At 35.9% G+C, this 16,395-nt stretch overlaps 1 protein-coding gene across 1 annotated transcript; it reads right to left on the bottom strand.

Moving 5' to 3' along the window:
* Window positions 1–710: 710 nt before the first annotated feature.
* Window positions 711–15,059, bottom strand: LOC115436197 (glycerol-3-phosphate dehydrogenase 1-like protein). The gene is made up of 8 exons (XM_030158966.1): window positions 14,892–15,059; window positions 12,724–12,901; window positions 12,181–12,321; window positions 6,688–6,826; window positions 5,152–5,264; window positions 3,100–3,336; window positions 2,836–2,942; window positions 711–1,879 (listed from the first exon to the last, which is right to left on the bottom strand). The coding sequence occupies exons 1-8, from the start codon at window positions 14,933–14,935 to the stop codon at window positions 1,783–1,785; spliced, it is 1,056 nt and encodes a 351-aa protein (XP_030014826.1). The 5' UTR covers window positions 14,936–15,059; the 3' UTR covers window positions 711–1,782.
* Window positions 15,060–16,395: the final 1,336 nt, after the last annotated feature.

The raw sequence follows: 16,395 nt of genomic DNA, 5'->3' as shown, positions 1-16,395 counted from the left end.
ACACACACAGTCACTAGACTACAAAATAACACACAGGGTCCATTTCATACATTTGGTCCCAGATCTGGAAGTATATCTTTATCGTGAAAGTTTAGAGAAAGAACGTCTGATAAAGTAAAACCTGAAATCTGAAGTGCCATAACTTTTGGCTGTAACTTTTAGCAAACAGTGCAGCTTTGAACACTAATAACTTACAGATGGGTGACATATTAAAAGAAAATAAAATGGGATTGTGCGTTTACATTTACATTAATATAACACTATAATGAATATGCCTACAATCTGAATTTGACAGGATGGAATGTAGTATTTTCTACTAAAACGTATGGGATGTTGCGATGTTATTCAGGTTATATGAGGGTACTTTGTTAGTGTTTACAGAGCATTCAGAAAATGAATGTAACTTGGGCCTTTGACACAGCCTGTTTATAATTAGATGGGTATTTCTGGTTATGAACACAAACACACCTAAATTTAAATATAGTGACACATGATATCAACAGGTTTTGGCTCTGAGCAATTATAAACAAAAAAGCTGACCTTTTCCAGAGGGAGTTTAAAGGAATGGAAGAGAGAGGCTGAAGTCACAGTGGAATGTATGCTATGAATAAACATAGCCTTATTGGGTCTGAACAACTACATATGGAACAGGAACAAGAATAATTTTCATTAGTCATGTAAGCAGCTTAGTTATAATTTTGTCTTTTTTAAGAATTTGGCCAAAAAAAAAGAATATTACGTGCACATAAACGTTGACACCGGCTCCATCCATATAACATAGTTTGATGAAAATGATGTGGACCTCACAGATGCTAGAACTAAACCCAATTTAACACCTACAGGAGATTTTGGACTCACATGTTAGAGAGTGCTCTGCACCAACTGAGGGAACATCTTTTGTGTGGGAAGATGTTATGTATATACATTTCCTTTAATTTGTCACCCATCTGTCTATCCTGGGTGTTTCAGTTTGTGACCAGGTTTGTCAGCAGCGAAAAAGAACTGAAACAAAACAAAATATTTCCTGGAGGAAAGAAAATTTTGTGGTATATTTGAAGCATAATTCTGGAGTGTTTTTCTCTGTCATGGTGACTTGTTATATCTATCATCAACACCTATTTATCTCAATGCATTTTTTCCAGCTCCAGATTGACTTTAGCAGTCCTAAACAGCAGAAAACTACATGAATGTGATTTTGCAAAGTGGATGCAAATTGCATTTGGAGGTGGTTTGAAATGCGACTGCATTCTGATTTTTGGCTGGATGATCTGACTGCTCAGTTTGAATTTCTAAGTGTCTTTTTTTGTCACTCACAAAACAAAGTATGACGGACAAAGGATTCAAGCAAACCACTGGACCGGATCCAGAAAGTGTTGGACTAAAACAGTTCCCACTGAGGCAGAAACCCAACACGCACAGCAAGATGCTTCATCAGATAACAGTGGAAAACAGGTTTTCTTGTAGACTATTTCAAAAACACACTCTTTTCCCGTGATGATCATGATGACACGTCAGCTGAACTGAGCTGAGAAAGTCTCCTGGACCCTGTTCAGAATCCTCCCTACCAGGACAGTGAACGTAGAGAAACATGATCTAATAAACAAAATTTGACCCACATTTTAAACCAGAATCACCCTTTACAGGACTATGGCCATGGCCTGAAAACTGAGGTTGTTTTTCTACCACAAGCTGGAGGATAGAACTGCTGTTTTGGCTCTGATACTCTCTGTAGAAAAACACTTCATCAGCCCTCATCGGCCCTCTGTGACACCCACAGGGTGATCACATGTGCTCTGGGTGGCTCTGCAGGCAGGAGATCATCTCTTGGACTGGTTTTCCCTCAAAACATATCTGATAGACGGCAGTGAACAGAGGAAATCTGGAGAGGACGATAGAGTCAGTCAGAAGGAAGGGCATGCAACTGGCTTTATCGTTACAAAAATAATCAACCAATGTGTTATTTATCACTTACACATATCAGCTCAAACCATAAGCTGACCGAGTTTTATAAAAATCAATAAAGCTGTTTGATATGACTAAAATGTCATATGTAGATAGTAGCAATTTCAAATACAGACAATGATACATATTGACATACTTACTAATCTGATATATATATATATATATATATATATATATATATATTATATATATGTATATATATATATATAATATATATTATATATATATATATATATATATATATATATATATATATGTATATATATATATATATATATATATATATATAATATATATTATATAATATATATGTATATATATAATTATATATATATAATATATAATATATATATAATATATATATATATACACACACACACACACACACATATGCAGAACTGTGCAGAAGTCTTAGGTCACCCTTAGCAATGTTGTTTTTACACTGTTGTAATGAACATCATATCTACTTCTCAGACACTAATCAAAATACAACAAAAGAAGGGACAAATGAATGGGAATAATATGAACAGCATTAAAAACTCACAAAAAATATGAACTACATGGATTATACAGGAAACAGGCAATGTGTTGAATAAAACCTGGTGTAAAACACTAAAAGCTCAGTTCAGTAAATCTCATGATGTCTGATCAAAAGACTTCAAGAAATACTGGATTCTTCACACTGTTTTTTTCTGAAATTCTAATGCTGTCATATCTTGTTACAAGGAATGAGAAATCTGTTCATGTATGATAATATATCATTATAATCTTGCTAAAACAACAAATGAACCTACTTGTGGCCTAAAACTTTTGCACAGTACAGTATATGTATATATAAAAGGAAAGCATGAGTCTGTTTCACTGTATACTGACTTGTCCACAAGGTTCTTTTGTTTGAGGATGTGGTAAACCTCTGCTGATGTGGCAGGACCCTGCAGCTTCTGACCATTCAACATCTCTTTCTCCAGCTCCTCTATGCTCTAAAGACACAGTTTGAGGAAAAAAAACAAACAAAATAGTAGCTGTGTTCATATAAAACACTTTTTTAAATTAAATATCACTTGTTATGCTGGACAGTCACAGAAAAATTCAAAGATGTGTCCTCCTTACAACAGTCACATGTGACAGGGAACTCACCTTTCCCGTCTTGGCGAAGGCTTCTGCAACTCGTCGGTTGCGGCCGCCGTAGCAGGTAGTGATGAGGTCAGCAACACCGCAGCTTTCAAGGAAAGTTGCCGTGGAGACGGAGTCATTTTTAGAGAAGAGTTTGGCAAAGGCAATCATCTCCATCAGACCCAGACGGATCACGGCCGCCTTGGTGTTGTCTCCACATCGCAAGCCATCACAGAAACCTGCGCCCACAGCTACAATGTTCTGCAGAGAGGATAAAGATTTACACATAATTAGTAGATTATTAGATCCACTGCAGGTCTTTAGTTTGCTTTGTAACTGTATTAGCTTTTACAGTTGTCATACATGAGTTGCCTGTTGTTGCTTTAAACTGACTTTCTGTCTTTAAAAGTGGGATGTTTTTAACAATTGTGCTGTTTTTGCAGATGTTTGTGCTTTAATTGAAATGTGCTTTGTAAATATTCTGGATATGATGAGCACATGTTCTGCTGAAACCACAGGGGATAGAACAGGCAAATAATCATATAAATGTAAAAACACTGTCACCTTTTATACAGTGGAACATTGGCTATGTTGGTTTTCAAAGCTACATGATAAATACAACTAACATTACCTGTCAGTGGTGTAGAGGCACTTCCACCTCATAGAAAAAAAGTTCCAAACCAGTTCATGGAAACACACTGACATTTCAAAGAATCTGTTAAACTCATTTGACATTTTATGGAAACATGGCTACTGAGGACTTTTTTTTTTTTAAATTTACTGTTTCTATCAGTTACATATAGGTTTATTCTCCTGTCAGTGATGCTAACCACGGAGCTCATGAAGTTCTGGTCCCTGAGCACCTTCAGTAGCAGCACACTGCTCCTAATGTGTGCCATGTGTGAGTTAACCTTTAACCTTTATGTCAACATGCCTATACTTGTCAACATTAGGGTTTGAAATATGGGAAATTTTCCAACCACTACAATGTATCATTCAATTCTACATTAAGAAAGTGTACGTGGTCAGTGAATGGTGCAAACACACCTGTATGTATACACATGAAAACACAAAGGGCCTTAAAGTTATGTGTAAAAGTCAGGTATGAACTGTGTGATATTTTCAGTTTATAGTATGAAACCTGTGTTGATATCATTTAAGTGCGAGTCAGTGTCCGACCATCCGGTTTGATACTTTATCCTCTTTGACAGGTACTCTGTCACTCTCACACTCATTCATCATTTAATCCAATTATGTTTAATCCTCATACCGCTGTTCTTCCACAATGCTAATACTACTACTACTTATTCTTATTTCATTTGCTGGTGTTACAGCTAATGTTGTACATACAGCCACCTGCTATTGGAAGAGAACACATCAAACAGACGCAGTGAACATGATTGTAAAATAGCTGAAATTCAAAGGAAAATATTAAAATGGGAGGATGACGGAAAAGAAGGGTAAATTACGGAAGACTCCGGGGAAGAACTGCGAGGTTGACACTGCCTTACTGACATCCATCAAAACAGACTTCATGATGATTATAATTAAGAACCTGCCCTCTTCACTGTGACATTAATTAACTCAGGAATCCCAGTGGCACACACCTGACTCATTTTATTAAAGTCATGAAATACATGTGATAATGGACCTGATGTATTAATTAACCTTATCTACTTTAAGATCTAAGTACACAGGAAGGCTATAGGAGATGATAGTGAATGTAAGGTGTTAAGATTTAAATTGGACCCTTGTGACACTTGGTGATTTTTCAGGTTGATTTTGATAAGATGCTAAGACAGTCTGTCTTCTGCTTCTTTTAACTCTTTCTCTTCTCAGTTAGTACTAAAAATCACAAGTCAAACAAACCTGGGAGATACACTGGAATAAATAAAATAGAATAAAGATTAACCTGGATAGCTTAACAAAAGAGGAGACATCAACATTGTCCCACCTACAAAATCTCGAAACTTAACCTGATGCAAGAAAGAAAAAACTGTAGTTACACAGCGAATCACTGCCAGTAGGTGTGGAAGCTGCACTAAATGCGGTTGTTTCACACAGTAACATACATACCTTCAGAGCTCCACACAATTCCACCGTATCAGCATCTTCCACCACTGTGATCCTGAAGTTGGGAGTCTGCAGCAGCTCTTTGAACAGCAGGCCGTTCTCCATAATCCTGCTGCCTGAATCACAAAAACATATTTCAAGCACCTGATTATCACCCTCACTGTAACATGACCATCTTTTATGGACACACACACACACACATTGTGGCTTCTTGTCCAAATTCCTCAATCTTATCATCTACACTAAGGGCAAAGAACCACACTCAGTTGGTCTGTCATTTTAGAAACTAGGAATAGAAGCTTTTGTTGTTCAGATTAACAAGACCAATGGGTCATTCCATGAAACTGGGTTTATTTTGGTATCTAGCACTTTGTCAGCTTTATAAACTTAATAATAAAAGAGAAATTTAGACATGTTTCCCCCCAGGATGTACCTAATGATGACCTCAGATAAAGGCAAATATTATACTCTTGCTCTGAGCCATCCCATAATGAATTAATTTTAATATATTATATTATAATATTGGGGCCAAAAATAGAACCAAAATTGGGACAGGAAAAGCTACCAAGGTGTCAGTGCATTTTATCTTGAAAACATGGCTGTAAATGGTCTTATATAGCACTATAAATAAAGACACTGTGTTACATTTGATGATCTTAGTGGGTTTTCTAATCCAGACATACAGGTTTTTCATAAATCGGCAGTCTCATTTGAGGTTTTATGCATAACCCATCATGTTCACTTGCATAATATGCAGAACCTGCCCATTTAAGCACATATAAATCGCGAGTGATTTTGCAACAGCGGTCATTTTGTGAAACACTCTGCTTTGCATATTTACTTAGATTCCCAAAATTTACCTGTGAGAGAGTAAAAAGACACTCAAAAAATAATGGCATGGAATTTTCATGTCCTTTTTACCATGTTACATGCGGATTTGTGTATGTGTTACATAAAAATGTGTTATATCTGAAAAATTGTTTCTCTTTCATCTCAGTAATTTTTTTTTTTTTTTTTTTTTTTTTTAATAGGGCCAAAGTGCTTCCAAACTTGCTTCATAAGATTACTACATCTTGTTTAAATTTTTAGCCCCCATGTCCTGTTTGTAGGGACCAGTTTCATAGAAGCATCCCAATGCTGAATGTTTTGACAGTGAGGGCTGCCCTGCACCTGTTCCCCTGCTGCTCCTTGTTCTCCTACCAGTATCAGTATGGTAGCTCATCACCTCATCTATGCTAGCTTGTCCTATCTGCCGGTCAAAACTGAAATCAACCCAAGTCTAGCTGCAGGATTTATGCATGACTTTGCTGAGATAAATATTTAAAGATCTTCTTTTACTTGAATAATGAAACTTAACTAGTGTATTTGATGTATATATATATATATATATATATATATATATATAATATATATATTATATACATATATATATTATGTACTTCACCCTGACAATTGACACCCCGACCTGTAAAAGGCAGCTCTATATTATTATATGAACAAAGCTTTTAATTCCATATCACTGAGGCACATGCTTCTTACCGATAGTGGTTTCACAGAACTTCTCAGCAGCTACTTCATTGGCGATGTTTGCTCCCATAAGAACGCTGACATCAATCTCCATCTTTTCTCGAATGATGTCTGAGATCAGCTTCAGGCCCTCAGGTCCTTCATCAATTCCCTGAATTAGTGAAAGACAGGCAGACAGACAGATTAGTATAGATAAACAGATAAACAGAAACAGATAAACATAGGAGGGAAACAGGAAAGAGTTTGTTCAAGGTAAAAGGGGCAAACTGATGCTCTTATATAGTATGTGCAGAAGGCTGATGACACTGATGACATGCCAAAATCTGTTCTGTTTGGGCCAAAAACTTCATTAAAAAGGTCATAAAATAACCACAGGGATTTAATTTATGATGATCCAGATAAACAGCAACAGCAGGCATAATCAGAAATAAAATCTTCACACTCTTTACACAGACCCCTCCTGTTCTCCTGCTAATGTTGACTAAATCTGCACAAACACGGAAAGGTGATGAAACATTGAAGTGTCCATCACAGTATTATCATTTTGGATTAATATGCAGATTAGTTTCTGGATGACTGGTTTCCTATTTAAAAAGGTAAAATCAGTGAAAAACACCAATAAACAGTGCCAAAAAATCTGAAGACACACAAGTAAGCACTACACAATTAATCAAACTGCTATATAAGCCTGTGTAATTATATAATCTAAAAAGGCTTCAATTTAAAGGTCAAGATTGAGGAGGATTTAGAGGGATCTAACTGCAGACATGGAGAAAAAATAAAAACAAGAGCTCTGTTGTTTGGTGATATTCTTAATTTAGTGGCACTGCACAGAGAGAGACTATGTAAAACAAACGAGATGAAAGTTATATTTTAAAAATCTGTATATTTTATAATGTCAGTTTGTCTGGATAGGAAAAACGCACATTTAAAAATGAATAATCTGGGCATTTTCTTTGATAAACAAGAAAGTAAGTTCTAGGCAAAATCTCAATCACAAATTGCTTCTAATTGCAATATGACTATAGATATACTTTTTCATGAGGTTAAAAAAAATATCTATGTTCAGAGGCAAGATGTGACAGCAATGATATTGGGAAAACTATTTCATCTTCATTACTAGGGTTCCTACAGGTTTCTACTAGTACAATTTAAGACTTTTTAAGACCTTTTTAAGACTACTTAGAACAGAATTTAATACCTATTTCATGGCCATACTGGCAAAAATTTGTGACTCCTACATATAAATATATGCGTTTCATGTTTCAATAATTAGTATAGAAATGACTAGTTTGTGTATCATTTTGTCACATTTTTTATGGCTAAAGAAAGCTTTTTTTCTGGTCAGTTTCCATGTGTCAGAGACCAAAGACACCAACATGTTAGAATCTGATCACCCCTGAGCTGACTGTGAACATATTAGTTAAAAGTTGTTTATGTCAGTCACAAACTGTGATGTGGGCAGCAGCTGTGGCCTACTTTTCTGTTGACTCTATTCAAAGAGGAAATGAGGATAAGCAGAGCCTCGGTGACTGTGTGAGTCCCAGTCCTGCAGCCCTAAATCCTGATATGATATAAATCCCCCGCTCTCCATAATGGTCCAGACCACAGCTTTTAATCAGCTTTTTAACCTGGATCGCGCTAAGGACTTATCTCTTCTGACACACACATAAACAAAGCTGGCAGAGTGAGTGTGTGTGTGTATGCGTGTGTTGTTGCTGCTTTCGTCTCCATCATGTGCTGTGTTGGAAATGTAGATAACAGCCCCGTGAGCCCAGAACCGGTTACAGATGTCCAAAACTGAGGGCAGATATATGTGTTGCTAAAAACTCAGCTACAAACATTTTCATTTTACTTAATATATGTCATTTGTGTATGACTTTATTGGTCTGGAACTGAATACAAGTAATTTTTCAGTGTTTGGCGGAGTTTGTGAAACTCTACAGTCAGAAGCAAAAAGTTTGTCAACGACACAAATTCATTAAAAAAACAAAAACAAAAAACTGAAGCAGCAAAGTGTGTGAAAACAAAACTTCACTGCCACAACTTTACCACAACTGTACAGTTTGAGCTCCGTATCTATATCTGTTCCATACATTGATTATATCATTGGTTGCCAGGAAATGGTATCAGTATCAGGCATGAAAAAGCCAAGCTGTTTTGGGAGGTTAATATTAATATTAGCTCTTTTCCCTTCAGGGAGCTGACCCATAATCTGAGATTTAAGAGACTCCTGCCATTAAACCTCTCTGTTTTATTTAGAGCTGCAACGATTACAACATCCATAAGTGAATGACCAACAACTGTAAATAAACAAGGAAGACAAGCACTTGGTTTTAGGTATCTCAGTTTGATGACATGCCACATGGGATGCACCGATACCAGGGTTCAGTTAACCCTCGTGTGGTGTTCAGATTTTTGCTATTCAGCCAGTGTTCGTGGGTGTGGTGGTCCTGCTGCATTTGTGGGTTTTTAATTCAACATAATCGAACAATTTTATCTTAAAATACTCAACAGATGTTTACTTCATCCCAATTACAAGCAACATAAAAAGCATATATGTCTAATATTTGCCTTTTGTCTTTGCTAGATCACATTTATGAATTAAAGTGCCACTCATTTTTATTATTTTTTTTAATAAATGTAATATAATCAAGATATGAGAGGAAAAAATTCATAAAAAAAAATTATTCATCATTTGTCTTTTAATAAAAATGACGGGTCCCACAGACCCAAACACCACACAAGGGTTAATGGTTATGTCTCAGTGTAACAGACTGGGAATATTCTCTTACATGTGGAAAGCAACAGTCATTTTATAAGCATCACTTTCAACTTCTATACTAACATGTGAAATGATAATACACAAGTGACTTGGTAAAACTATTATTGATGTAACAGCATGATACAGCTCACAAGTGCAGATTATTTAATGTCGTTGTAAATTAAGATTCTAAGTAAAAAAATTAATTATTGCTCATTACTTGCTTGGAATAGTAAGTTAGAATAGTATTGATTTCTGTGTTTAGAGCATAGAATTAAAATAATTAGATCTGCCTATCGATCAGAGCCATTGTCTGTGAGATCCGATCCAACTGTTTGAGTCACTATCAGACCCGTATCAGTATCAGATCAATGCACAATAGTTTCTTAAGCTTTAGATGTTTGTAAATTAAATATATACAGACTGCTGGTAGACGCTCTGAAAATCTTACTTTGGGTTATGGGGAATTGTATCTTTTTCCTGTGTTAATTATAACAGCCCTCATTTCATCTCTGACCACTGATTCCATTTTTCTGAACGTCCCCAGACACTGAGGTGAGCTGTTTATCTTTTCAGATGCAGTAGGAAAATTGTTTCTGATTTTTTTCCAGTTCTTATAGTTGGGTTTCTTATCTTCTCTGGTAACTGATCTCCTTTGGGTCTCTGGCTTTTTTTCCTCTTTATTTTTCCACTGTTTTATGAAGTTCATGAATTTGAGAAGCCCAAAAATGACACTGAATATATTAACAGTCAAGGTGTCAAACTTATTTTAGTTCCATACTCCAAAATTTTAACAATATTATGCCTGTTACAAAATGTGTTGTGCCTTTGTAGATCTGATCTGTAATGCACATGTAGACATGATAAGCTAAGGCATAATATTGTTAAAATTGTGCTTATTTTTCTATAGAAATGTCAGTTTTTCTAGGTTATTCACATTTTTGTGCAAGAATAGTTTGTAAATGTACTTATTCCTTAATTAAAATGAGTGTGACATGCCTGGTTTAGACAAACAGCAACATTTGCTAGAGAAAGGGATGAGTGTGAAAAGTAAACCCAGCAAGAAACTTTAAACTTACACCAGTAAAGTAATATTTCTACTAAGTAAAATTTGGTGCAGCACATCAACTGCGCACGCACATACAAATGACAGAAATGAATATTAATTTTTTTCAGATCAATTGTTTGCACATCCCAAAATCATAACACTAACCAGAGTCAGAGGTGGCAAGAAAACTCACCTCACAATTCTTCACACAGGAAAAACCCTCAGCACATCACATTGGCCCTTTGTATTACCCGATTTAGGTCTTATGTATGTATGTACAGTATGTATGTATGTATATATGTATATGTACGTATGTATGTATCAGTGGCTGCTGCTCGTCTTTCAGAGAGAGGAAGCTCATTGTCGGCTTACATCAAAAAAATTGTCAAGTTATTTAAACATAAATTCGGCCCTCCCTTCCTTGTGATTTGTGTAATTACAGTGCAAGAAACGAACAAGCAATTTCGTAGTGGTTTCTTCTCGATTTCACAGGCAGAATATTAAACTGAACTCTGCTAAGTGTAGGAGTAGATCTCAAAATAGATGTCAATCAAACAGGATTCAGCCTTTCATTTGATCCTCCAATCAGCACATGGAAGCCCAGCGCCCATCCCAGCCGAGGTCCACCCACAGCTCCATTCACCCCGAGAAATGCTGAGCATCCAGGGGCAGGACAACATCATGGCAATTATCTAATTACTGTCCAGTTTTGAGGCAATGAAACTCTTCCACTCAGTCCATTGAAGTGCATGGACACTGAGCGTCTACGGGCAAATGCACTGACCATAGATTGTATGAGAAAACAGCGCAATGGGAATGTATGAGAAGTGAACAACATTGAGTCCGTTGATTTGTGATAAAGCTGATTCTGAACGAACTCGTCTGTGAGATGAACGTGTTCTAACACATTTGTAGTCAATGAAATGTCAACACAACCATACATATTTGACCATTTAATTTTTGTAATTTTAGGGGCTGAGCTTCTTGCAGTCTATGAGAAATCGCCTCTGGTATGTATGTATGCTGTATGTATGTATGTAGTATGTATGTATGTAGTATGTATGTATGTATGTGTATGTACAGGGTGTCCCATAAGTCTCCATACATAGGAAAAATAAACGTTTCTTGACATAAACCATTTTTATTTATATAATATGCTCTTTATGACTGCCATTTTGTCGGGGACACATTTCAATGCGTGTCCTCCACTGCTGAAGAACTATAAAGAAGAAATATAAAGAAATACATGTTAGAACCATATATGTATGGAATGTATTATGTCTCCTATGTATGGAGACTTATGGGACACCCTGTATGTATGTATGTATGTATCTATCTATCTACTATATCTATCTATCTATCTATGCATATAATTTTTGTGGACCATTTGAAATATTGTTGTATTTAGTGTGACGTGGTTATTTTTGTACAAAGCAACACAGATATTAAAAAACAACAAAAAAAACCAAATTCCTCTCTTATGGTGTGTACTTGAATAACAAATAATAATATATCTTGACTTAAGGTTTGTATCTGCACAGTTTATATCCTATAACAGGTGCTCCGGATCTATTTTTGGTGTCAGACAAAGCTAGAGCTGCTGTTTATGGATATCATTCATCAGAGTGGATAGGAACAGTTATATTTATGGTGCTACAGTGTGTACCCCCCTTATCATCTCATGTCATATCACCTTTATGAGTGTTATTCCCCGAGCCTTGGAGGAGACACAGCCCACCATCTCATCACAGAGTTTCCTGATGAACTGATGAGGGACGACAAACACCAGCAGGTCGGCTCCTTGTGCAGCTTCACTGAGCTGTGGGACGGCCACCTGCAAACACCCAAAATGCAAAAAATAAAACTCCATAAGCAGTGATTTGGAGGGGGAAATGTTTCAGGATTTAGGTTGAAACTGCACTGCATTTGGTTATTATAATCACAACTCTTCTAAACCTCATAGCTCATTTTAAAATCTCAAGTTCAGCTTAATTTTCTAAATCTGTGTTATCTGCTTTATTTTTTACTAATCTTATCTTTGATGATTAGCTCAGAAACTCTTTTACACTCATATTTTGCCTGTACCTTTACACCATTTAATATGAAAACCAAACAAGATTTTGACACAGACACATGAAAGTAGAAGAAATCTGCTGTTACATGTGTTGTTTCTCTGATCTAAAAGTCTTTTCTGGGAAATCTTAGAAGATAGGGTATATTTTTTCCTTTCTCTTACCACGTTCTCTGGTAGTTTGTATCCAGGCAGGTACTTGACATTTTCATGCTCTGTGTTGATGATTTCCGTAAGGTTCCTGCCGTTGACGTTTTCTTCATACACCCACATCTTCACTGTGGTGGCAAAACGCTGCAGTGACTTCGCATTGTTTCCAATAATCCTGGCTATGGCCGAACCCCTAGAACCAAAGCAGAAAAGGTCGACAAGTCAGCACCAGCCAAGTCATGGTTAAAAATAAAGCAGCAGATATCCCAACTGCTTACCTGGATAGTGTTAATTATGAATCAAGTTGAAATAAAGACACAAAGAAGATACACAATTTATTTTTTAGGAATAGTTTTAGATCCACAACTGTAATTAAATGATCTTTTAAAGCAGGGATGTGTCAAGGATTAATGGAAGATAATGTAATAATTTTAAAACAGTTATATTAACTTATTTTTATTTATATAAAGAACATTTACCTGGTTCAAAAAGGGGATAAATCCCCCCAAAAAACCCCACAAAATAACACTTTGTAATGGCCAAATTGTCATTTTAAACATCCATATCAATATCAGTTCAACCCTATTATGCATGTATTTTTTTAGATAGATAGATAGATAGTAGATAGATAGATAGATAGATAGATAGATAGATAGATAGATAGATAGATAGATAGATAGATAGATAGATAGATAGATAGATTAGATACAGAAACAGCCACAACCACAGCACCAATAAATTCAGAATGTAAATAACTTAAAATAAGTTAGATTTTAGTTAAGTTTTTAGCTCCTAGTGTAAGTTAGTAATGACTATGAGTTATTTTAATAACTACTCATAAGTCTACATTGACATGTAAAGCTCAGCATTCATTCACATTTATAAAATTTCCATCCAAAACTATGCCTTTACATGTAAAAACTATCTTTAAAGTGGACATGAATCACCCAAAATTTACCCTGACATTTACTAATCCCCAGCAATGATATAACTGCAAAAGACTGCAGCTCAAAAGGTCCAGATTTAGGAGGATTTAGGCTGATCTAATTGCAAAAATGGAGGAAAAAAAATATAAACACAACCTCTGTTGTCTGGTGATGTTTTGGGTTAGTGACACTGAGCAGAAAGAGGCACAGAGTAAAAAATGCTAAATTAAAGTCATTAGCTGTTATATGTTGATATTTCTAAATAAGTAATAGGTACATTTTCATAAAAAACAAGGCAAAAAGACCTAATCTAAATCACATTCACAATATTACCCACAATAATTACAAAATTCCTTACCATTAAATGGAATGGGCACAGTACCCAAGCTATTTTGGAGATCATCACATATTTAAATTAAAGTAATTATTCAAAACTAATTAAATGAATTTTCTCAAATGTGGGCTAATTGATACAGTTGGTCCCCAGTGGATTTCATTGTTTTATTCTAAGCTTTTTAGTCATCATTCACCACTTTTCAAACCTTTCGTACACAAATATTTCCTTGCCTCCAAATACCCCCATTTGTGCGCCTAAAAACTTCCATCAAGTCTTAGAATCCAGAGCAGCTAAACCCTCTGAAAACCTTAGGAAAACCCTGAATAAAAATACTAAAGCTACACTGGCTGATGACTACTTTTATTAATTTTCTTGCTTTTTGCTTTTCTGTTTTTCTTGAGCTGATGAAAATGTAAATTTTGAGGATCAGTTCTGTAAATAAAGTATAAAACACTCCACTAGATGCATAAGTTCAGCATTCAGTACCTTCAATATGGATGTTGTGGTCTGTCAGTGTTTTACTGTACTATATAATGTGTTTGGATTCATTTTACTGCTGTGCATGTGTTAAGTGGAACTCATTTGAAACACTTGATGAACTGTTGGTGATTTAATCTAATCAATGCATGTATGTATGAGATCATATGTTTTTGAATGTTACTGTCCTATAAGGTCCATATTACACAGAAGTCAACTCTTCATGATCTACAAAAAACAGGTCTGAATTCAGCTTTGTAACGATGCATTTTCTAATTCAAGGTGGATTGATAAAGAGGATAAATCTAAAAATCATCGTCTTAAAGGAACATTATGAACAGTGGGTACAGTCAGAGACATACCGTTCCCATCATGCTGCAGGAGCTCGTCATGCCCTGCAGTCCAACCACCATCTATCATCTCATCTACGGCTGTCAACTCACCAGTTTCCGGAGCCGACTATGCAGACTTTGAGCGGAGAAGCCATCTGTGGAGCTCCAGTTGCTCTCTGACTCTTCTACACCGAAAAACCCAGGAGACACAGCGCTACCGGGGGAACACCGGAGAGCCGAGGAACATCTATCTGAAATCCGCTACCTGAGCCCTGACGAGTACCGGTCCCCTTTTGATGACGTCACGGAAGTTGTCGCACTAAGACCCACTGGGAGTTGTATTTTCCACTAATTTGACTCAGTATTACGTAACTGGGAATGATGAATTACAACGCAATTCGATCTGTAATGCTTGCATGTGCAAGACTGCAGTTCACTCTGTAACATACAGCCTTATATGTAGCAAATAGTTTGTTACAAAGGAAAATGGAGAAAAATAACACAACATTTATGAACTCTGAAATAATCTACAGTGTGTATCTACATGAATTTTCCAAATAAATGAGTAATTTAATAACATATGTGGTGAGTGTATTTAGACATGTTGGGAAATATATAATTTCTTTATTTGCAGACTTGGCTCAGTGTGGATTGTGTGCAGTATAGAAACCACTTATCTAAAAACAGCTATAAAGAATATCATTGTTTAGATATAAAGGAGATGAATGTGCATTGATATTTGTGGTTAAAAGAGTTTTTAATGACAGTATGAAAGTAAAATGCTTGGATTTGTTATTTTTTTAAATCATGTTTGCATCTACTTTTTTTTTAACATAAGAACCAAACTGTGTCATGAAAGCAAATCTGCAAAAAAGCAACATATTTACAATAGACACCAAATGAATAGTATTATGATCAGTCTGTAAAACAATAAAATAATCTTTAATTGCTGAAATAATCCACATTTTGGACCTGTTACACCAAGACATCTAAGTACATACTGCATGAAATACATGAAAACATGGACTATATGTACAAACTATGTAAACAATTAGAAATCAGAATGATTTCATGCATTGACATATTCATAATTTGTCATAAATATATCTTCCTGTATCTGTTAGATGCATTGTTTCACAGGCATCATGTGTCTGCATCACCATAGCCTTTATTCCCAGATGTCTTCGTGGTTTTTAATCAGCAGCTGCGTCTACGTTATGTTTTATGGGAATAAAGGAGGTGCCTGAGTTAAATGTCATATCCATTTATGGACATCTTCACCTCGTGTGATACTAGGAAAGATAACCTATAGCCTACCAATGACAATGGGATGACATGTGTTTGGACTGACCTTAATATTATCAGATGAAAGCTGCTGTAATAAATGTAAGTATAATGTAAGAGATGCATTATAAAACTCTACCCATGATCCTTTCTGGAAATAAGGATAGCCTGTGATGTTCTGCTGCATTATTGATTCTTTGTAGCCGGTTGGAGGGGGAGGATCCCATGCTGGGGGGGAGTGACCAACCCGGGATTTCCAAAACAAAAAACGCAATAACGTCAGAAAGAGAGAGAGAGTGACTGAGAGAGAGAGAGAAAGAGAGAGAGAGAG

This window comes from Sphaeramia orbicularis, chromosome 16, assembly GCF_902148855.1.
Source record: "Sphaeramia orbicularis chromosome 16, fSphaOr1.1, whole genome shotgun sequence".
Lineage (NCBI taxonomy): Eukaryota > Metazoa > Chordata > Actinopteri > Kurtiformes > Apogonidae > Sphaeramia > Sphaeramia orbicularis.
This window is presented reverse-complemented; position numbering and strand designations above follow the sequence as displayed.